Source organism: Macrobrachium nipponense, chromosome 2 (genome assembly GCF_015104395.2).
Source record: "Macrobrachium nipponense isolate FS-2020 chromosome 2, ASM1510439v2, whole genome shotgun sequence".
NCBI classification, from domain to species: domain Eukaryota; kingdom Metazoa; phylum Arthropoda; class Malacostraca; order Decapoda; family Palaemonidae; genus Macrobrachium; species Macrobrachium nipponense.
In genome coordinates, this window is record NC_087201.1 from 94,470,934 (window position 1) to 94,493,522 (window position 22,589).

Genomic DNA, 22,589 nt, shown 5'->3' on the forward strand with positions numbered 1-22,589 from the left:
CGCGCGACTTTTTTAATTTTTGTACTGGACAAGCGTTGTTCTCAAGTTGCCACTTAGTATTAAATCTCATATTTTATTTTCATAACTTATCAGGTACTTATCTCACTTTTGAAACCTTGTGTTCATACAGGCTAATTCAAAACTGAGCCATCTCCAATAAATAATCCCCATCTTCATTTCTAACTCCAAAATAGGGAGGAGTGTTGGATGTCAATGGATCAGATGAATGGATGTGGTGAGGAGGGATATGGTGAGGTGGGACTGGGAAAGACAATGCAAAAGTTGACTCGAGCAACTAACCCTGCTATACTGTGGAACTTCTGGGCTCAGCTCGTGTCGGCCTATGAAAGAATCCTTAATATCATTCTTTCTAGGTATAAAATTAATCTAAAAGTTACCAAGAGAAAAACAAAATTAAGAAAATGTCAGTAAAACTGACTCGCTCACTCTATAAAAGAAGTGTCGGTATGAGAATAGGGGCGAGTGGGATCACTACCACGAGTCATTCACCATTTAGACCTTCCAATCTAAAATCCCCACCAGAGAGAGCTGATACGAAAGGGTGATGCTGCCGCTACTACTACTACTACTGACGCCACGGACAGCAGCGCCCCTAGCGGTCATCCTTAATCTTTAGACTTACACGTTGTGCGCATTTTTCTCTCGTGCCGTGTTTTCTTGGGATTTATACCACTTTTATTCATCAGGAAAACGTGCTGCCATCGCATCGGCTAAGTTAAGTGCCTCATAAGTAGTATTTTACCGTATTTTAATCTTCAGGGACCGTATTTTCCTTCTAATAGGTCATATACGATCTCCCGGTTGACTCGTGGCGGCGCCATGCCGCCTCATGTTAAGAACCCTTCCCGGTCTCCCCATACTGCGGGACCTTCGATTACTTATGGGCCTTACTATATCAACGTTCATCGTTTATTACATCGTTTTTATAGCTAGGACAGCCCTTTTACCATTTCTCTTAGTTTGGTATTTAGGGCTATTCTGTGTTTCTGGCCCAGCATCCCGGCTCTTGCTCTTCATCGGCTATCGCTGGCTCCGAGTAGTCAACTGTTCCTCGGAACAGTTTGCCTCCTCCTCGGCTTCTTTTCTTTTACTAAAAGTGTCTTTTCCCTCTTTTACGATGTATTATTAGTTTTATTTAGGGTATTAGGCTAGCCTAGGTGCATGTCCCATGTGTTGGTACAGTCTGGTTCACGTGGCCCTTCCACGGTTGTGTTGCTATCGCGGCTTAGGCCACTTGCGGTCACGTGTTCCATAGCACCTTACCCTGCCCCTTCCCTCCCTACCAGGTATAGGGAGGTGGGGTCTGGGGGGACTCCTTGGTTACCATGACAACCACAGTAGCCTTCCCTCCCTCTTTCTCTGAGGAGGCCAGGAGCTCCCTCCCAGCTGGGGTGGGGTATAGGGCGACCACTTTCCTCTAAGGTACCGGGTCACCGAGCGGGTAGTTAGTTTGTAGGGAAGGGAGGGGGGAGGGGGTTAGGCCACCCCCCCCTCTCTCTCTCCCGCCGCGTTACGCCGGGAAACCCCCCCCTATTGCTCAGTCCCACCCTTCCCCTACTGTAACGAACGGAGCCTCCGCTGCAGCCGGGGCCCCTTTGGTTATAGTTCGTCTGGCTCCGCCAGCGGGTGGGGTGGTCACTACTAGTGGTCTGTTGCTTGCCTACTATATCCTCCCTTTTTCCCGCTACCGGAGGAGAGCTTGCTTCTTACCCGGGCACTCTTCTAGTAGACGGGGAAAAGATTTATATACATTTCGTTATAAATATAAGGATGTACCCTAATTTTACGGTGAATTTTAGTATTAACTAACTTTGTGTGTACCATCTCCGTCGTTCTCCGTCGTGGTTTCATGGCTCACCACCACACCTGGTTGGATATTTTCTCCTGTCTCCGGCGTAGCCTTAGACAACTCCAACCGCCTAGTTACCACACGTATTATGGCGGGGCTCTGGTTTAATCTAACTTTCATGCTCCGGCATGCAGCGGAGCAATTGTTAGGCTGTAAGTGTTCTCCTGATACTTATGTATCTTTCCACTTACAGGCTACCAACTGTCAGGTCCTGGGGTGTAACGCGACGCTTTACGACCCCTGCGCCCACGATGAGTGCAGGACTCACGCCCTGTGTGCCACGACCCACAACGCTATGATCGTCTGGCACCCAGAAGCCTGCACCATTTGCTATGACCTTGTCAGTCAGCTGGTGGGGGGGGTAAGTCGACTTTTAGACTTCTTGATCGTATCACTAATAACACTTAGTCATAAGCTTGTTAAACCCCGTCCCCGCCGCTCGAAGCTTCATTTCGCCTTCTCTTTCAGGCTGCCACCGTGAAGGAAGTCGCCTTAGCAACCCTGAAGGCGTGGGTGGGCGGCTTCGGGAAGAACGCCGCCAAGGGCCAGCCGTACATCTTAGATAAGAAGCTGGCCGTTCAGATCTTCCCCGGCGGCAAGTCAACAGGTTACGTTGACCCCATCTCGGCAGCCCCTCTCATCGCTTCCATACAACAAGAGGTGCAGCAGTCGTTCGGGTCCGCGGCCACGCAGGAGCCGGTCCCAGACGTCGCAACTTTGGACCTGAACATTGAACCTATGGCGGTAGCGGCGGAGGATTTGTTGGTTGAGGTAGGTGTGTCGGGCGCCCAAGGTCTTTCCTTGGGCGCTCCTGGATCTTCTCCTGTCCCTTCTACTGCTTCTTTCCAAGGCTTTACGGGATCTGAGATCCCTACCCGCTCTCCCGCTCTCTCTCTGCACCCCAAAGGTGAAGGGACAGAGAGAAAGAAGACCCTCCACAAGACGACTTCTAAGAAGTCGTCGTCGTCTTCTTCAGCAAAGAAGTCTTCGACTTCCTATGCTGACGCGGTGAAGGCAAAGCCGAGCTCTTCATACTCTAAGAGCTCTAGAAGCAAGGCTTCTAAGGAGAAGGCTCGCGCTCCAGCCGAGCCAACGCCTTCTCCGGCCTCCACCGCATCCACTCCGGCAACGCCGGTTGGAGTAGCGGGACCGAGCTCCTTTGATCCCACTGCCTTCTCAGCAGTGGTGATGCAACTGGTGGGAGAGATGGTCGGCTCGCAGGTCTCCGCCCTCGGAACCAGGTTTGAACAGATGTTTGCGCAGCTGTCAAACACCCTCAGTCAGTCGGGCCAATCCATCCAAGATCTCTCTAACAGAGTTAGAGAGAATGAGGACCGAGTAGCTGGGCTTTCTCAGGCTCCTCAACCAATCTCCCCAGTAGCAGGTACTGGCAATTCATCAGCTACCTCATATGAGTCCCTACAGCCTCTCCTTGGATAACCCATGGAGAGTGGCCGCTTACGCTCCATTCAAGGACGGCATGATCTCTGTCCCGGAGTGTGGAACTCGAAGGATTGAGGACTTCGAGTTTTATCCTCCGGGATTAACTCAGCCTTTCATTGGATATGCTAGGCTGACTGTGGCGGCCCTCACTAGAGAGGACAAGATTTCCCGAGAAAACGTGCTGTATAGTAGGGAGCACGCACAGCGGGAATGGGTTCACTGCCTGGAGGACTGGGAGTGTACCAACACTAAGCTCCAGGCTTTCAAAGAGTCCTTTCACTATTTTGCGACGGAGGAGGAGGCTTCTCTTCCGTTTGCTACAAAAATAGTGGAAGCGACTCTTCAGGCAGTCCTCAAGGATGAGCCCATGCCACAGCTGAGGGAAGCTGACTCTACTTCTCCGCTCTTTCCAGCCTTTGGAGAATTGTGGGAGAACTTGCCTGCCACGTTCACGATTGGTAAGCTTAAGCCAGGGACTGCGCAAATGGACCAGTTTGGCGAGAAGCTTCCAAGGCTGCCTGATACTTTGATTCAGGCAGAGTTCGATGCTCGAACTAGGTTTGGGAGGTCCCTCAAACTCCTTGATTATCACCCGGAAATGGCGGCACTGTCTTATGGCACAGAACCGCTATTCAAGATTCTGGCCAAGTCTCAGCTCCAGACAGTTCAGACGGATGCTTTCGACTTCTTCCAAGCTAGGAGGAACTGCTGAAAGCACGTTCTGCAGGAGTGCACTATTAGGCACGAACCTAATAGACTCCTGGCTTCCAGCATTGTGGGGGGCGGACCTCTTTCCCAGAGTCCGCTGTGAACGAGGTGCACCACGAGGACTGCTAGGCTCAACCAGAGCGCCTTAGGGCTAGGTGGGGCATCTCTTCTAAGAGGAAGCAAGAATCCGCCCTGCTGCTGGTAAGAAACTCAAGAAGTCTGGGTAGAAGGTTCAGCCTTACCAGAAACATCAGCAGCAACAAAAAACCAGTTTGTGCAGGCCGTCCCAGTTACCCAACAGGGACAAACCATCAACTTCGAAACAGGCCCAACCCATCCTCCTGTTGTCCCTCAGTCGCAACCCTCAACCTCCTACTCGTCCTCGCCGGCCTTCAACTCTATTATGAAGGTCAGGCTTACCCAGCCTTTAATAGGCTTTTCGAGAGTAAGCAGGCGAGAGGCCACTTTCGCCAGCGTGGCACAGGAGAGCGGCAAGGGGAAGGCAATTCAGAGGAGGGCGCGGAGGTCAACCCGCCCAACAACAGTGAGGATCCCCAGGTAGGAGGGAGGCTGTTCCTCTTCCGTCACAGGTGGGGGTTCAGCAAATGGGCAGAGCATCGTGTCCAAGGGATTGGGTTGGAGTTGGATCAAAGATCCCCCTCCAATCAAATCATTTTATCAGGAACATCAAAGGAATTGACAGATTACGCGGAGGAACTCCTTCAGAAAGGAGCTATTGCGAGAGTCAAGCATCTAAAATTTCAAGGTCGCTTATTCAGCGTGCCAAAGAAAGGCTCAACAAAAAGAAGGGTAATCTTAGACTTGTCAAAGCTAAACTCTTTCATTCGTTGCGACAAGTTCAAAATGCTTACCATCTCGCAAGTAAGGACCTTACTTCCCCGTGGGGCCGTTCACAATGCTCCATCGATCTTACAGACGCATACTATCATATCCCTATAGCCAGGCACTTCCGTCCATTCCTAGGCTTCAAACTAGGAAATCAGACGTTCTCATTCAAAGTGATGCCTTTCGGTCTGAATGTAGCCCCCAGGGTATTCACGAAAAGAATAGCCAGAAGTGGTAGTTCAAACAGTTGAGAACTCAAGGGATAATGGTAGCAGCATACCTCGACGATTGGTTGATCTGGGCACCAACGGTCGAGGAATGTCTCAAAGCCACAAAAAAGGTAGTTCAATTTCTGGAACATCTGGGGTTCCAGATAAACGAGACAAAATCCAGACCTTACTCCAGAGTCTCGTTTCAGTGGCTAGGAATCCAATGGGATTTGTCTTCCCACAATCTGTCAATTCCGGTGGTCAAAAGGAAGGAAAGTAGCCAAGTCTGTGAAACAATTTCTCAAATGCAAACAAACATCAAGGAGAAACCAGGAAAGAATCCTAGGTTCTCTTCAGTTTGCCTCAGTGACAGACATCCTCCTGAAAGCAAGGCTGAAAGATATAAACCGAGTTTGGCGATCGAGAGCAAATGCCAAATCTCGAGACAAGTTGTCAGTAATTCCACAGATCCTTCACAATCAGCTCCGTCCATGGACAAAAGTGAAGAACCTGGCCAAACTAGTACCCCTTCAATATCCCCTTCCAGTGTTAACCATTCACACGGATGCCTCCCTGTCCGGGTGGGGGGGATATTCCCAATTCAAGCAAGTTCAGGGGACTTGGTCAGTTCAGTTCCGCCAGCTTCACATAAACGTCTTGGAAGCAATGGCAGTATTTTTTACCCTGAAGAGACTTCTTCCCCTGAAAAAGTCTCATCTAAGACTAGTTTTGGACAATGCAGTGGTAGTTCATTGCAACAACAGAGGAGGGTCCAAATCCAAACATGTGAATCATGTCATGATAGCCATCTTTGCCCTAGCAGACAAACACAAATGGCATCTGTCCGCCACTCACCTGGCGGGGGTAAGAAATGTGATAGCAGACGCTTTGTCCCGGTCGGTCCCTCTGGAATCAGAATGGTCCCTGGACGACGGGTCATTCCAGTGGATATGCCGGAGAGTCCCAGGTCTCCAAGTGGATCTCTTCGCCTCACAAGCGAACCACAAGCTCCTTTGCTATGTGGCCCCCAACCTGGACCCTCTGGCTTATGCCACGGACGCCCTGTCGTTAGATTGGAATCAGTGGAGAAAAATTTATGTTTTTCCTCCAGTGAATCTTCTTTTGAAAGTCTTGAGCAAGCTGAGGACTTTCAAGGGACTAGTAGCTCTGATTGCTCCAGACTGGCCCAAGAGCAACTGGTATCCTCTGCTCCTGGAATTGGGTCTCCGACCTCAACGGATTCCCAATCCCAAGCTGTCACAATCAGTACAAATGAGGACTGTGTTCGCTTCCTCAGGAATTCTTCAGACCCTAACTTTATGGACTTCATGAAGTTTGTGGCTAACAAAGATGCTAACATTGATCCACAAAACATCCTCTTCCTAGAATCAGATAAGAGAGAGTCAACTATTAGACAATATGACTCAGCTGTTAAAAAATTAGCATCCTTCCTGAAAGAATCAAACACTACAAAAACCATGCAAGTTAACTTAGCTATATCCTTTTTCAGATCCTTGTTTGAAAAAGGTTTAGCAGCTAGCACTATTACTACTCATAAATCGGCTTTGGGAGGAAGATCTTTCAGTGGGGTTTACCAGATAGACCTAACAGAATCTTACTTTACGTCTATTCCTAAAGCCTGTGCTAGACTTAGAAACCTTCTCAAAGGCCTACTGCAGTCTCATGGTTCTTAAATGAGTCCTCAAACTAGTCCTCAGATACTGACAACTCGTCTTGTACATGCATAATGCTTCTTAGAAAGACGTTATTCCTATTAAGCCTGGCTTCAGGAGCTAGAATTTTCAGAACTGTCGGCTCTATCCAGAGATGCGGGTCATGTGGAATTCCTCCCCTCAGGAGAAGTTCTACTTGCGCCGGATCGTAGTTTTTTGGCTAAAAATGAGGATCCTCTTGCAAGGTGGGCCTCTTTGGAAAGGTCCTCCCACTTCCGCAAGATCCTTCTCTCTGCCCAGTATCAACTTTAAGAGCCTTTCTATCTCGCACATCCTCAAGATCCTCAGGTTCTCTCTTTATGAGAGAAAAAGGTGGTACTTTATCAGTAAAAGGAATTAGACAACAGATCCTTTACTTCATTAAACAAGCCAATCCTGATTCATTTCCAAAAGCACATGACATCAGAGGAGTAGCCACCTCAATTAATTACTTCCAACATATGAACTTTGAGGATCTTAAAAGTATACTGGATGGAAATCTCCGACAGTCTTTAAACGTCATTACCTTAAGTCCTTGGAATCTTTAAAATTTTCTGCAGTAGCAGCGGGAAACATTGTTTCTCCTGATACTGTATAGTAGTCGTAGTATAGATCCAGGTCTCCTTTCTACCTACCTCGTCCAACATGCCTCACCCTATTGCCATGCTACTCGGATACTCTAGCCTTAGCCGCTGAGATCATATTGGTGGATTGTCCCTTATTTTTTTGCTAGGGACATCCACACTATGTATTATAATGTACTTCAGTGTTCCTACCCTTATTTTATGCTAGGGTAGGACACACAATGTTTTTTTATATTATGTAAATATCTTACTTAAGTGAATCTATTTTGTTATTTTGCATTGCATTACTGGATATTACTATGTTTAATATAAGTTGATTTTAAGTACTTTATATTGTTTGCTTTCTTTATCATGTCATTGTTTAGGATAAGTTAGCTTTGAATACTTTGTTTGTATACTGTAATGTCCCTGATTCACTTATATTATATACCTCTTTTTTACAACTGATTTTCATTTGTCCTTATTCCCATCTTGTCTGTTTCTCTGGTACTCTTTCATAGGCCGACACGAGCTGAGCCCAGAAAAGGGATTTTGACGTAGGAAAAATCTATTTCTGGGTGATTGGCTCGTGTCGCCCTATGAAAACCCACCCTGTCCTTGTTTACCCACCCTGCAGGACAAGATGTTCATAGATTAAGGATGACCGCTAGGGGCGCTGCTGTCCGTGGCGTCAGTAGTAGTAGTAGTAGCGGCAGCATCACCCTTTCGTATCAGCTCTCTCTGGTGGGGATTTTAGATTGGAAGGTCTAAATGGTGAATGACTCATGGTAGTGATCCCACTCGCCCCTATTCTCATACCGACACTTCTTTTATAGAGTGAGCGAGTCAGTTTTACTGACATTTTCTTAATTTTGTTTTTCTCTGGTAATTTTAGATTAATTTTACCTAGAAAGAATGATATTAAGGATTCTTTCATAGGGCGACACGAGCCAATCACCCAGAAATAGATTTTTCCTACGTCAAAATCCCTTAATTAGGTCAAAATAAAGAAGAAGAAGAAGAAAAGAAAGAGAAGAAAAAGATTCCATTGGGCATGGCTACCCAATAATTTGGGACTTCTACAAGAAAAATCTCAGGACAGCCATGGCTAAATTTTATGCTAGGCTCCACTATTAAAGAGCTTCAAGAGCTTCGGGTGTCTTCCAGAACAGTGTTCACTGTAGCACTATGTGGACCCTTTTGGGAGCACTCAGTGGCTTTCTGAAGTGTTACATTAAGGCTTGCTCCCAATGTAACCTCCCTATTGCTTTCTTCCCCCATATATTGGGACTCTTTGTGAAGAACCTGTTGTCGCACAACTCATTGAATGAGCCCGACAACAGAATTGCATAATATATACCGTTCTTGAAAAAAGGGGAATCTGAGAAACAATACACTTGAGAATTTCCTCTTCCTTAGCCATACATCTCTCCGGTCACTACTAAAGGACCCCTCTAACAACCGTTTACGGAATTTATCAAACCACCCCCGAGAAGCCTTGAAGTTTGGGGTTGGCGTCGATGTCCCTTCTCCTCTGTCGTCTTCAGCCTGGGCAATCAGATCACCGAAAATAGTATGAAGGAGTAATGATAGTAGTTTATATTTGACAATATCTCCAAAAGTTGTGTGAGAGAGAGAGAGAGAGAGAGAGAGAGAGAGAGAGAGAGATTGGTGGAAGAATAAATGGGAGTGGTTAAATGGCAGTCGGAAGCATGTCTGTTGTGGCGCTCTGTAGTATGTCAGTGGAAGTCTGTTAGGAGACTCAAGAAAAAAGGCAGTTAGTGAATTCACAGAGTTGGTTTGGCAGCATTTGTCCGTTGGTTGTTAGTTGGTTTTGTGGTATTTGATTGATTTTGGTGTTGTAAGGTTGTTGTGCGTGTGTCTGTCTGGTTTTGGGGAAGATGAAGAGGTTGGGAGTGCATTTTTGGTGTCTGTGAGTGGTGGTTGGGGCAGCGTTGGTTTTGGTGGGTTGTTGTGCTGGGGGAAGTCATGTGGTTGTCGTGTTCTTTCGGGCTGTTGGTGTTCGTCTGCAGTGGTTTGTCGGGTAATTGAGTTGTTGTTGGGTTGTGGGTCTCGGGTGGTTGGTTTGTGTTTGGTTGTTGGTGGTGGTTGTGTGTCGGCTAGCCTATAGCCTATATCCAGCGGACAGCACAGCCTAGCCCTGAGTATCAGAAGATAGAGGTGAGTACCTGTTTGTGTTTTTTTGTTCTGTATGTAGGTATGGGTCAATTGTCCTGTAATTTGTAGTGTAAAGAGGAAAGTGTGATTGAGGGTGGGTTTGGTAGCCAAACAGATTAAGTTTATGTGGGGGAGATTTGCTGCTTGCTCTTAAGCTTGTGATCCCGCCACATTATTTTTTGGCCCCCGAATAGGGACTGCTGGTGTGGCAGCTGCAGGACGATTGGTCTAGGCTGGTTTGTATGAGTGGTGAGAAAGTTTGGGATGGAAGGATTGAGTGAGGTGGAGAGGCTGAAAGAGGAGTTGAGGTTGGAGAGGGAAGTAAGAGGACAATTGGAAGTGCAGAATGAGAGGTTAAGGGTAGAGTGTGAGGAGCTGAAGAGCGAGTTCGAGGAAATGAGAGGAATGCTAAGAAGTGCAAAAGTGGAAATGAAAGAAGTGAAATGAGCGGAAGAGAGAATGGTTGAGAAAATGGACAGAAAATTCTTGGTGATGATGAATGCAGTGCAGGAGATGATGAAGGGGTTCATGGGAGAGAGAGCTGTAGGAGGTAGGCCTACTAGGTCTTGTGATAGGCCAGAAGTGGTAAAGACAGTGGAAGAGCGAGTGGATGAAACTACAAGTGACGAAGGTGACTTTGTTGTGATAGGTAAGGGGAAGAAGGGGAAGACACAAGATAAGGATAAACCTGAGGACAAGAATAAGAAGGGGGCTGAGGAAAAGAAGAAGACTAAGGGAAAGAAGGCTAGCAAGGATGACGGACAGGATGAGACTAGGACTGAATACATTGGAGAAAGGGCTGAGAGGGATTTAGATAGCGGTGAGTGGAAACAGGTGGGTAGAAAGAAGGGTAAGAGGAGCGTAATCAGGAGCATGGATGTTAGTATGGAAGTTGATTCGCTGTATTCGGACGAGGTTAAGAGGGATCAGAATGGAAGTAGCGAAAGTGAGAGTGAGAGTGAGCGGGAAGTACGAAAGGCTGTATATATGAGAGAGATACCTAGATGTGCACAATACGAGGAATATGGTAGTAGGGACATAAGGGGATTTTTTTTAAGGAATATGAGAGGTATTGTGAGGCAAAGTATGGGGATTACAAGAGAGTCTGGGCAAGAGAGTTGGGTAGCTTTTTGACGAGATTTTTAGTGAATATGTATGGGGTAATGATGAGTGTGGGGAATTTGCCTTATGAGAGTGTGAAAGCCAGGATTGTGGAAAAGGCGAAGAGGATAAGGAGTAGTGTTAGATACGTATAGGAGAAAACATGGTTTTGATGAGGTAAGAATGAATGTTGGTGAGTCGTTGTCGCTGTATGTCTGTAGGTTAGAAACATTAGCCAGGAAAAAGTTTGGGGATGAAGGGATAAATGAGTGTAAAGAGTTAGTGAGGAAGTTGTTGGCAACTGTACCTGAGAGTGTGTATGAGTTTGTAAATCTGAAACGTAAGGAGAAAATGTGATGGACGAATGAAAGGTTGATGTGGAACGACATTTTGGAAATAGTAGAGGATTATGAGTTGGATAGGTGTATGGAAGAGAGTAGAAGTGTTAGTGTTAGGACTGAAGTAGCTGATGTTATACCAGAGTTTAAGAGCTATAGGGAGGCAGTTTTGGAAGGGCCAAGGCGAATGGCAGAGCGAGTGGTTGATAGGAGCGTTAGAGCCAGTAACGTAAGAGAGATTGGAGTGCAAGTGTTGGAAGAGTAGGGTCGGTTAGTCATGAATGAGAGCAGCAGTGTTACAGATGTGGAAAGCTAGGGCACGGGAAGAATGAATGTCGGTGGGCGTTGGGAGCCTGCTTCGGGTGTGGGCAAACAGGGCATTTGGTGAGTGAGTGTAAGAAAGATAAGAATATTAAATGTTACAGGTATGGGCAAGTAGGGCATATAGAAAGTGGATGTCAAGGTACCTATGTGACTGAGGTTTGTAGTAATTGTGGGGAGAATGGGCATTATGCTAGGATGTGTAATGAACAGTGGGCAAAATGTGTTGAATGTGGAATGGAAGGTCATGTGGCGACGAGTGTGTGTAGGCGAAGGAGGATGAGTCAGGTTGGGAATTTGGGAAACTAGGTGGTAAGGGGATTCAGTTGGGTGGGTCCTTTAGTATGCAACAGTATGTTCGGGAGAATGCAATGAGTGAGTTGTTGAGGGTGAATAAATGTGGGCTGAGCATCAGTGAACAAATGGGTCTGGGAGATCGACAGTTGGTGTTGGTTGAGTATGGAAGAAAGCAGAAGAGTGTGGAGAGAGGAAGTGGAAGGGAAAAGTGTGAACGGCATGGTAAGGGGGTTGGTGGTAGGGTGCAAACGGTTGATAAAGCGTGTGCTACGGATGACTTTGGGGGAATGAATGATACTTGTAGTGTATGTGGGTTTGAGTTGACAGGGACAAATAAGACTTCAGTGAGAAGGAAACTGAGTAGTGAGGAGGTAGTTGATGGAATGGATAAGTCTTTGCGGGAGTTTGACAGAAGTATGGATGATCTGAGTGATTTGGTGGCCGAAATAAGGGAGATCTTGGAACCAGAGTTAGAAGACATCGGTGAAGTAGTGAATGGAATTTGGGAGGATGGTAGTGAGGGAGATAATGAGAGTTTGAATGAAAGTGGTTTAGAAGTGAATAGCGATGTAACTGAAGGAGTGTATGACGGTCCTCAAACAAGATCCAGGGGGCCTGCATTTGAGCATCCTTGGGTGTTGCGAAAGGCAATAATTGTGGATGCTGTGAGTGTAAGAAGATGTTGTCAGATGTAATGGGGGAGGTAATATGGAGGAGTAATGATAGTAGTTTATATTTGACAATGTCTCCAAAAGTTGAGAAGAGAGAGAGAGGAGAGAGAGACGAGAGAGGAGAGAGAGAGAGAGAGAGAGAGAGAGAGAGATTGGTGGAAGAATAAATGGGAGTGGTTAAATGGCGGTCGGAAGCATGTCTGTTGTGGCACTCTGTAGTATGTCAGTGGAAGTCTGTTAGGAGAGTCCTAAGGAGAAGGGAGGTAGTGAATTCACAGAGTTGGTTTGGCAGCATTTGTCCATTGGTTGTCAGTTGGTTTTGTGGTATTTGATTGATTTTGGTGTTGTAAGGTTGTTGTGCGTGTGTCTGTCTGGTTTTGGTGAAGATGGAGAGGTTGAGAGTGCATTTTTGGTGTCTGTGAGTGGTGGTTGGGGCAGTGTTGGTTTTGGGGGTTGTTGTGCTGGGGGAAGTCATGTGGTTGTTGTGTTCTTTCGGGCTGTTGGTGTTCGTCTGCAGTGATTTGTCGGGTTATTGAGTTGTTGTGGGGTTGTGGGTCTCGGGTGGTTGGTTTGTGTTTGGTTGTTGGCGGTGGTTGTGTGTCGGCTAGCCTATAGCCTATAGTATCCAGCGGACATCACAACCAGCCCTGAGTATCAGAAGCCAGAGGTGAGTACCTGTTTGTGTTTTTTTGTTCTGTATGTAGGTATGGGTCAATTGTCCTGTATTTTGTAGTGTAAAGAGGAAAGTGTGATTGAGGGTGGGTTTGGTAGCCAAACAGATTAAGTTTATGTGGGGGAGATTTGCTGCTTGCTCTTAAGCTTGTGATCCCGCCACAATAGCGCTGGCCTTGTGGCAGATTGCCGTCTCGGTTATCGTATCACCAGCGATTTCTTTGTCTTTGATCCATACAAGAAGCAGCCTCTCCATCTCATCATGCACGTGGTTCCTTTTGTTGGACAAAATAGTCATGCCCTTGGAAGGTATAGCTGCTTTGATGGCTTCCTTCTGCTTAAGGATGGTGCCTATCGTCGACGGATTTCGGCCGTATTCCTTAGCAATCACACTCAACTGCATTCCAGCTTCATACTTTTTAATGATCTCAATCTTTGTCTCCATGGAAAGCACCCTCTTCTTTCTGTGAACTTCAGCAACATTCTTGGGACCCATGGCTATATTCAAGTTAATTACCTAAATTCACACACAACACGATAAAGTAGAAAGCAAAATCACTAACATGAATTTACATTAACAAACGAAATACGTATATGTGAATGAACGAATTCCACGTGCGTACGATAACACTGGTGTGATGAAGTGGCCGAAGGACGCCTGTACGTAGAGGCGTGATGGGATAGATGCTGACCAGTAGGAGAGCAGGATCTTACGGCGGTGACTAGCATCAGGAACCAATGGGAGAATGGGAGGATGGTGGTGTCTACGGAGTTAGAGGCGCGCGAGTTATAAAATTGTTCTTGGTGGCCTGGGCAAATCTCGGGACTTTACAGTACATTCTTTCGCAACCTGAATTATTTTCGTATGCAGAAGCAAAAAAATCTTCATCTTTGCTTTCGTAACTTGGATTTTTCATAAGTAGGGACTTTCATATGGCGAGGTTCCACTGAACCTTGGATAAGGTAGTAACAAACCCTGGTGTATTGCTTTGCTATTGGACAGTCAAAGTTTCTCTTTGGTTCCCTATACAATGATTCTCCCATATATCATTGTACGTCACTCAGGTTTTGAGTGGTTAGATATCAATTTATCTAGCTTCTCAACAGGCTTCAGTCCCTCTCCAGAAGTCATTTCTTCTGGATCTGGACTGGTGGGTAGGCCCCCAGCCAGTTTAGGTTGTCTTGTACCTCCTCCAAGTATGAGTCTATCCTATTTTTAAGACTGAGGGTATGTTCGCGTATGAACAAATGACAAATTTTCTAAGAGAGCTACAAACCTGAGGTCTTAACATTATACTGCCCACCTCTAGCTGCCCCTCTGTTTGTTAAGACATCCTGAGTTGGGAAAGACTGATGCAGTGGCTTAGGTGCTTGGTCTTTGACCACTCTTCACCCGATATATGCATGCGTTGCCAGATCTCACAAGATTCCTTGCTTTCATCTTCATTTTAACCGGAGGCAGCTAGGCACTAGAAATTATCCTATTGTTAAGACCTCAGGTTTGCAGCTATGAAAAATACAAATTGTCTTAGAAAATTTGTCATTTTTTTTGGTCATGGACATTCTCATATCTTTTCTGCTTCATATAAAGAAACTTGTATATGAGCTGTAAAGAAAAGGGGGGTGTTGTGGGGCGGGGGGGAGGAAGTGATGAATTTCAATATTCTGGATTACATATTATTATGAGCTCTGCTTTTGATAAAAAAAAAAAGTTAGAAAATGTGGCATCAGGAATACAGACACCAATATATACTGTTACCTCAGGTAATAATGAAATCTTGCTAAAATAGTTTTACTCCATTCTTATGTGTTGTCAGTACTCTTGAGACATTTTCTCAAATGCCATTCTTCCAAACTAGCTCACTCAAGTTTGCTTAACTGTGGCACATTGTACTGTGTCTGGTATCCATTCCCAAAATTATTGTTTCTCTCTGGTATCAATATTTGTGGTGCATATAACTGTAACAATGATGCTAAATTGCTAAATTAAGATTTCTCCTCTCTCAGATGAATTTATTTGTATTATTTTGATTATTCTTTCCCAGATGGATACATTTTTGTTGTTCTGCATCAGCAACATTCTAGGCATTCTGCAGCAGCACAACGATTAGCTGATGACATTGCACATCAGTCAAAGGAGCTCTCTTTGGTAGGTTGTCCTGCTAATTTTGTTGGACTTGCATTTAATAGAAATAGTATGCTGTGAAGTCAGACATTTTAAATACATAAGAGGGTATTGTGAATTCGTGACTGGAATTGTTAATTTCTCTAGATTGTACAACCATTTTGTGTTCTTTCATTATCCATAGAATATAAATAGTGTACTTCTTACCCCACTTATGATCATGATTTAGCAGGGTGTAGGTAGCCTAGTACTTGAGAAGCAGAAAGAGTTCTTTAGTCATTTAAGAGGTTAGTAGTCTTCAGTAACTAGAGTTTGTCCACTTCCTATGATTTTCAACTCTGCTTTTAGTGTAGGTAAGTCTTTATTTATGGAGTGTTATCTTACAATTTAAGATGTATAAAACAATTTTCTTCAATCTTTTATCAATGATGGATGTTAGTAAAATGGTGTAATTTTTCCATAGTGCACAAAGACAAAGAGAAACAAACATGGTTGCTTCATCAGCTATATTACCATTATTTTAGAAGGTTGTTCTTAGTTTGCAAATGAGTTTGGAGCTATGGGTAAAAATTGTGTTGCATGTTTTGCCTAAAAGGGTCTTGAGGAATAGTGGTTCATGTATACTGATACATATATAATTTACATACTTAATGATCTTGAAAGTTCTGGATTTTAAGAAGAAAAATTACTGTAATGGATCCAGAGCTTATACAAGTACTGTAGATGTAATGTTATTTGTGCCCGTTAGTTTTGATAAAAAACAGTCATAAAGGCAGGGACATAGCATACCTTAGTAAGTGCTTGAGAGTTGGAACTAGGTGTCTTGTTCATAGCTTTAATATTCATAAGTTTGTTTGTTTTTGTTGCATAATGTACATTTACATATTCTGTATGTATTTGTACATTGTACAAGCCACTGTATTGCATACTCCTTCATTTTGGTTTAGAATGGATGGTCAGATTTAGCACTTCTCACACTTCCATTCATTATGAAGCTTCAGTCTTGCCAAGTCCTTTACAGTATACCCCAGTCATCTAGCTAGTTTTAGAAAATTTTGCTCTTGATCAATGAAGTAAAGTATAAATTTGTAAAGAGCTACATTCATATGTCTCACTGCATTCAGTATTACACATAATATTCTTGATACATACTGTCTCTTTTGTTGTGACAGAACATCTTGTGCTATGTTTACTTTAATGGAATTGTCTTCTATTTGACTTTCTTCAAAATTTATATACAGCAATATAGTACATAATTTTGCAAGCATTGTATGAAATCATTGTTTTATCCACTCTCAATGCATTTTGCGAGAACTGAGATTCATGTTTATGAGGTACTGAAAAGTGTGCCATATTTGGTAAAAATGTTTAATATTGTTGAATCTTCTATTGACTAGTAAAAAAACCATGACTACTAAATATCATGTTGAAAAGACATCAAACAGTTTTATGATAATGCAGAATAGTTTGCTTTTCCTTTGAGTGTTAACTTCATATCTTTGGTGCAGTTTTTGAAATTTGTTTTTGAACTGTCAACAGATTTTTTCCTTATGAACAGAAAAAATCTAATTGTTCTTAATAATATGTAATCTAATATGAATTTGTTCCTACACAAATAGAAACCTTCGGTCTTTACATAGGGATTTTGACAGCAAACGTGAGCTGGAACAGCCGTTAACTTTCAAACAAATACCTGGAGTTGACTGTATTTCAAATTTTATGGTTGCATTGGAAGCAATACTATTAATGTTATTACAGATTTTTCAGTTTTTATTTTATTATTATTCAGACATTTGAACTGAGGATAGATGATGACTTTTGTTATCGAACACATCAGTGATGAGTGATCAAGTTTTGAAAGTATTTTTTAACTTTTCCAAAATTTACCTATACAGTGGACACCCCATATTCATGTTCTTTGCATTCGAGGACTCACACATTCGCAGATTTCTCTGTGGACCATATCTACCCATTACAGTGAACTCCATGTATTCACGGACTCCGTATTCATGGATTTTTCTATGAGAAATATCCACAAATTCCATTTCTTTTATTAATTTCATCATAAAATGCACTTTTTATGTTAAAACTATTAAAAAAACCAGGTATAAACATTTTTAGTGGGTTTTTGTTGAGTTTTATCTAACAAAATAGGCAGTTTTAAGCATTTTTATAGGGTTTTCAACTATTTGTGGGTTCTAGCTATTCATGGGTGGGTCTGGTATGTCTCCCCACGAATATGGGGGGAACCCTGTATTCGCAGGAAAGTCACGTATTTGCTGTATTTTTCTATGAGAAATAACCACCAATTCCTTTTTTTTTTTTTTTTATAAAATGAACTTTTGTGTATAAAACTATTAAGAAAAACACTCAACATTTTTAGTGTGTGTGTGTGTGTGTGTGGTTTTTTTTTTAGTAACAAAATTGTAAAGAGATTTTTAAGCATTTTTATAAAGGTTTCAACTATATTCACGTATTCTAGCTATTCGCCATGTTGTCTGGTACACATCCCTTGCAAATATGGGGGAAACACTGTACGTAACATTTTCTTACAGTTTTTAAATATATGATAGATTTCACTCTTATGAAATACATTATGGCCGTACTGTATGAAATAATCATGTTATTGCACTGAAATACGTAAGTGAAAAATATGGAGCATGTTAGGTTGCTAGTTCATTAATTTTGAATGAAATCCAATGCAATTATGTCGTATCACTCAAGAGCATAGCTGGTACCTCTGCTCCCATTGCCAAGCACTCAGGTGCAACTGTTACACGGGTTTCTTCAGATCCCCACTGTACTGGCACTGGCCTCGGTGGGCTTCCTACCCGGGCCTTCAGTACCATTGCTCTCGTTGCCAAGCGCATGGGTGCAACTGCTACCAGGGTTCTTCTTGCCCCTCATGTACCAGTACCAGCCCCGGTGGGCTTCATACATGACCCTTCAGTACCACTGCTCCCATTGCCAAGTGCATGGGTGAAACCACTACCTGGGGTTCTTAACATCCCCAGTGTACCGGTACCAGTCCTGGAAAGTTTCCTACCTGGGCTTTCAGTACCAGACCTGATCTTCCACACCAGAACCAGCCCTAAATGGAACATTCGGTTTTGTTCTCGATTCCATCAGAAGGGCAACTTCTTGCTGTTCGGGGATTTTGAGGGATGTGTATACTCAATACCTTCCCATTGGTCCTCCCTTGAGAGGGGAATAGTGTTCTTATTCAAGTCGCTTGTTTCTGACTTGTAACAGCTGCCCCAAGGGTTCACTCAAGTGTTCATTTTTTATTTCTACTCAAGCTCGGTTGCACAGGTACTTCTATGGAAGTAGTACAGTACCAGGTAAATGTTGAAAAGTTGCCAATAACTCACACTGGATAACGGGATAGCTTTTCTGGTGTATTTCCATGCCTTTTTAATGAATTTGATGTTGATTTTTGTCAGAAATCTAGTTTTGGTGTTGTGGGCATTCGAACCACTACTTCAAAAATATGGTTTCACATAAGTGACTTACCAATCAATTACATTATCTGTACGCTTTCTTACCTGGCAGTTGAAAATTCAAATTCCTGGCGGCAGTAGCGTCGCTGCCATTGTTTGTGTAGGTGATACAGATCCCGCCCACTTTCGGGAATACCCGGTACTGCTGAGCTAAACTCTTTAATTCGTTTTCTGCCGCCCATGGAGTAACACTGGTGGTTTGTTGTTGCAGTCGAGTTTTGTCGCCATTGTGGATTTTTTCTTTTTGGTGATGTACAATTTCTTGGTTGGCTTTTTTGCTTCATCAGTTAGCTGCCTAGTTATTAACAAGTTATTACAAAGATGTCTGATGCTATTTCTTCTTCAGTTAGGTTTTGCAGCAGTGGCTGCAAAACTAGATTAGCTAAACTATGTTACGATCTGCACTCCAGATGTGTTGAATGTAGGGGTCAGTGCTGTAGCAAGTAATTAACTTGTGATGAGTGCCGTAGTTTAGATGAACAAGGTTGGAAGACTTTTCAAGCTCATTTGGATAAAATGGACAAAGATAGGAAAAGGAAAGCAGCTCTTAGAGCGGGTAGTAAAACTAGAGTAGAGACAACTCCTGTGCCTTTAGAGGCGAACAAACCGTCACTATCTTCTCCACTTTTATCTAATATTTCACCTATTGATAGTCCTCCAACTTCAGTACCAATTACTCCAGACCAGGTATCCCATGTTTCCGATCCCAACACCATTTCCTTGTTAGAGTCCAAGAAGGACAAGAAATTTGAGTTCTTGGCAAAATCCGTTATGGATTTGGGATTGTCGTTTCGTGCATTCGTAGAGAAGTCAAGTGAAAAGGCCAGTGTTAGGCCAAGTGTCAATGTCGTGTCCAAGGAGGCAGCTGTCCGTTCCCCCTGTTCTCCTAGACGAAGGTCCCTGTCCCGCTCCCCAGCTCCCGGGAGAAGACATACCGGAGGTCGAAGGGAGACTGGGGGAGTTTGCCCACGGTCAGTCGCCAATTCCTCGCGAGTGCCCAGGAAACACCGCTGGAAAGGCATAGATATCAGTGACGCGCAGTTTTCGTCTGACTCGGAAGTGCTGTCGCCTGTGTTGAGGCGAAAAGTGTGGAGTGATTTAGTGTCGCGTCCTTTGAAGAGACATGCCCAGCGTGTGAGAGGGATGTCGCCGCCTGTTAAGAAATCCAAGGAGCACTGGAGTCCACAACCTTCCTGCAGTTTCGCTCCAGACCAGATTTTCCGGGAAGATCATCAGTCCTCTTCGGATAGCGTAACTTCGGACGGAGTCAGACGCTCACGTGCGTTACAGCCTCGTTGTGTATCGATAGGAGTTTCAACTCGTTCGTCTCGAGCTGTTTTGACTCGTTCGCGTCATTCGCCTCATACGTCTCTTGTTGTTTCGACTCCCAGTCGTTCGTTTTAGACGCCAGGACGCCAGGCATCAAGATTCTGGACGCCAGGACGCTGAGCGTCGAGAGGCTGGACGCCAAGATGCCAGGCGTCAAGACAAGAAACTAAAAGCCAGGACGCCAATCGTCAAGATTCTCGACGACAGAGCACCAAGAGTCAAGAAGCTGGACGCCAAGACGCCAGGCGTCAAGAGGCTGGACGCCAAGACGCCGAGCGTCAAGTATTTGAACAGCAGGACGCCAAATGTCAAGAAGTTCGACACCAGGAAGCCGAGCATCAGGATTCTTGATGCCAGGACACCTGCAGGCGTCAAGAACATTCTTTGGAAGCGCCGGCGAAGCATGACATCACTACGTCGGTTATGGGTCGATCGGAAGAAGAGAAGGATGACTCCCCCCCCCCCCCCTCTCCCTTTGGTCTGATAGAAGACTTTTCCGACGAAGAGAATCAAAGAGATCTACAGCCTTCGTCAGACTTGAAAAGAATTATGAAAGTTTTCTCGGAACTTTTTCAGGAGAACTTTGTTCCAGCTGCCCCTCGTTCCCCACCTTCAGAGTTCACTCTAGGGAAGGCAACAAAGAAGCCTCCAAGTCTGCTGACACAGAAGAACTGGTTCACCTGATGTCTTGCATAGACAAAGCTCTTCGAGACGGGTCGAACAAGCTAGCGGCTCTTTTTCTTGGCGGAAATCCTGAAGAAAAGGGCCCAAATGTGTTCTCTCCTTTCGAATGGGGTCACACCCATCAGAAAGCGGAACTGCTTTTTGCCCCCTTTCCACTCATCTTTTCCCTCAAGAATTAGTAAAGGAACTCTCCTCTGCCTTAACTCAAAAGGCTACGCAAGATCTTATGACAAAGGCAGCAAGGAAAGTCTTACCATCAAGTTTTGGAGCTCAGAAACTCAAGGAGGCTAAGCCTCTGCCTTGAGTTTCTTGGCCCTTTCGAGATAGATCCCTCAGTAGAGGGAGCACAAGACCGGTGGCAAGAAATTCCAAGAAAAGAGGCTTCAGACAAGGGCAAAACACTTAGAGATGGTTCCAACGAGTTGGCGGCGTTTTTTCTTGACAGGAATGCTTAAGAAAAGAGCCCAAATTTATTCTTTCCTTGCTTATGAGGTCACGCCTGTTCATTGTACCTGCTTTATGCGCCTCTTTCAGCACAAGAGTTGGTGAATGAGGTCTCCTCTGCCTTAGCCGAAAAGGCCACGCAGGACTTAATATCGAGAATCCCCGATAATTGTTTTTACGATAATCGGGAACCTCGCCGAATGCTCGAATTCCTGGAATTTCTAGCGTTTGCAAGAAGAACTGCTACTGAAGTAAGAATATCTCTCAGTAGACGACCAACCCTGGAATACAGAAGAACGAACGCGAACATCCAGTTTGGCTTGAACTTTCGTCTTCGGGTTTTCTGTTTTCACTATTGAAGCTTTCCTTAGGGGAAGACTTCTCCTTCACTCTCTTGACTAGAGAAAGAAGGCTGTAGATTTCCAATCCTTATTCTCATTCCTCGAAGGGAAAAGAATTTAGGATGGAAGTTGTTGTACAGAAACCTACAAATACACGACGTATATTACCTTCGAGACATGATTCTGTTAAGCAGTTGAATTGTCCGTGGGGTAGTCGCATACCGTAGTTAATTCTACGGTTTGTGATCGAGATGTCTAGTATCCTAATGGAACTGCAACTCGGGACTGTCTGCATCTCCTCAGGAGTTACCAGTTTGAATTTTAAGATACTTATGGTATGGTCACGACAACACCACCTCAGTTTTTTGTATTTACCGAATTCCGTTTCGTTTAAATATAATTGCTCGAGCATAATAGATCCCTTTTTTAACGCTCGATTATTCTAGCCGAACACATTCCTTCGAGGAATGGATTACCTGGCAACTCAGGATAGCGAGTGAGCAAGAATTAACTGAGTAGGCCGAGACTGCAGAAAGACAACCCAGTACCAGCTGGCTCTCCGAGATGCATAGTCGGTTTATGTCTCTCTCCCCTACAATGATTGACTACCAAACCTTTTCTCTGTCCAACAATATCGGACTTATGTCTGATTAACGGAGATTCTCTCATACATGAATGACATCTTCTGCATCCCCTTGGATATTGCGAGAATTTTCAACAGAGATATATATTCTGGACTCTTTCATCTTTATGTTTACCGCACGGTAACAGAAGCCTTTACTAGTCTCCCGCTGTATCACATTGCGATAATGCGGAATGTTCCTTCAGACATCTGAGTTTGTCTTCAAAATATCTCGTATTCGGAGGGGTGCAATTGTTCATTGTTCACCCCGAATTGACAGATATATACGGAAGACATCGCCTGCTCCCCCCCCTGCCAGCTCTACTTCCAAATGATCAGCCCATGAGAAGTAGTACTTCCCTGTGTTTTTCATTACTGGAAACCGTCCCGCTTTCATTGCAACTACAACCCCTCACCTTACAGCAATGAAATAGCTGTTAGCGTTTTCAGTCCTTTGTAAGCACAGGTTCAGAACCTTGAGAATCCTTCTCTCGATTTGGCTGTAAAGATGTAGGTTGCATTCACTTTCCACCTTCGTCTTCAATGTAACATAGTGTTGTTTTCTTCTTAGCTGAGATTCAACTAGTGTTGTTTTCTTCTTAGCTGAGATTCAAC

General features: G+C 44.3%; 1 protein-coding gene across 1 annotated transcript in view; it reads left to right on the forward strand.

Moving 5' to 3' along the window:
• LOC135220799 (beta-1,3-glucosyltransferase-like) overlaps positions 1-22,589 on the forward strand; it is a gene marked incomplete in the record, with an annotated part of 300,385 nt that overhangs the window by 36,898 nt on the left and 240,898 nt on the right. Inside the window, 1 exon segment of the mRNA XM_064258304.1 lies at positions 14,975-15,078. Within this exon segment, the coding sequence (XP_064114374.1) occupies positions 14,975-15,078 (104 nt within the window).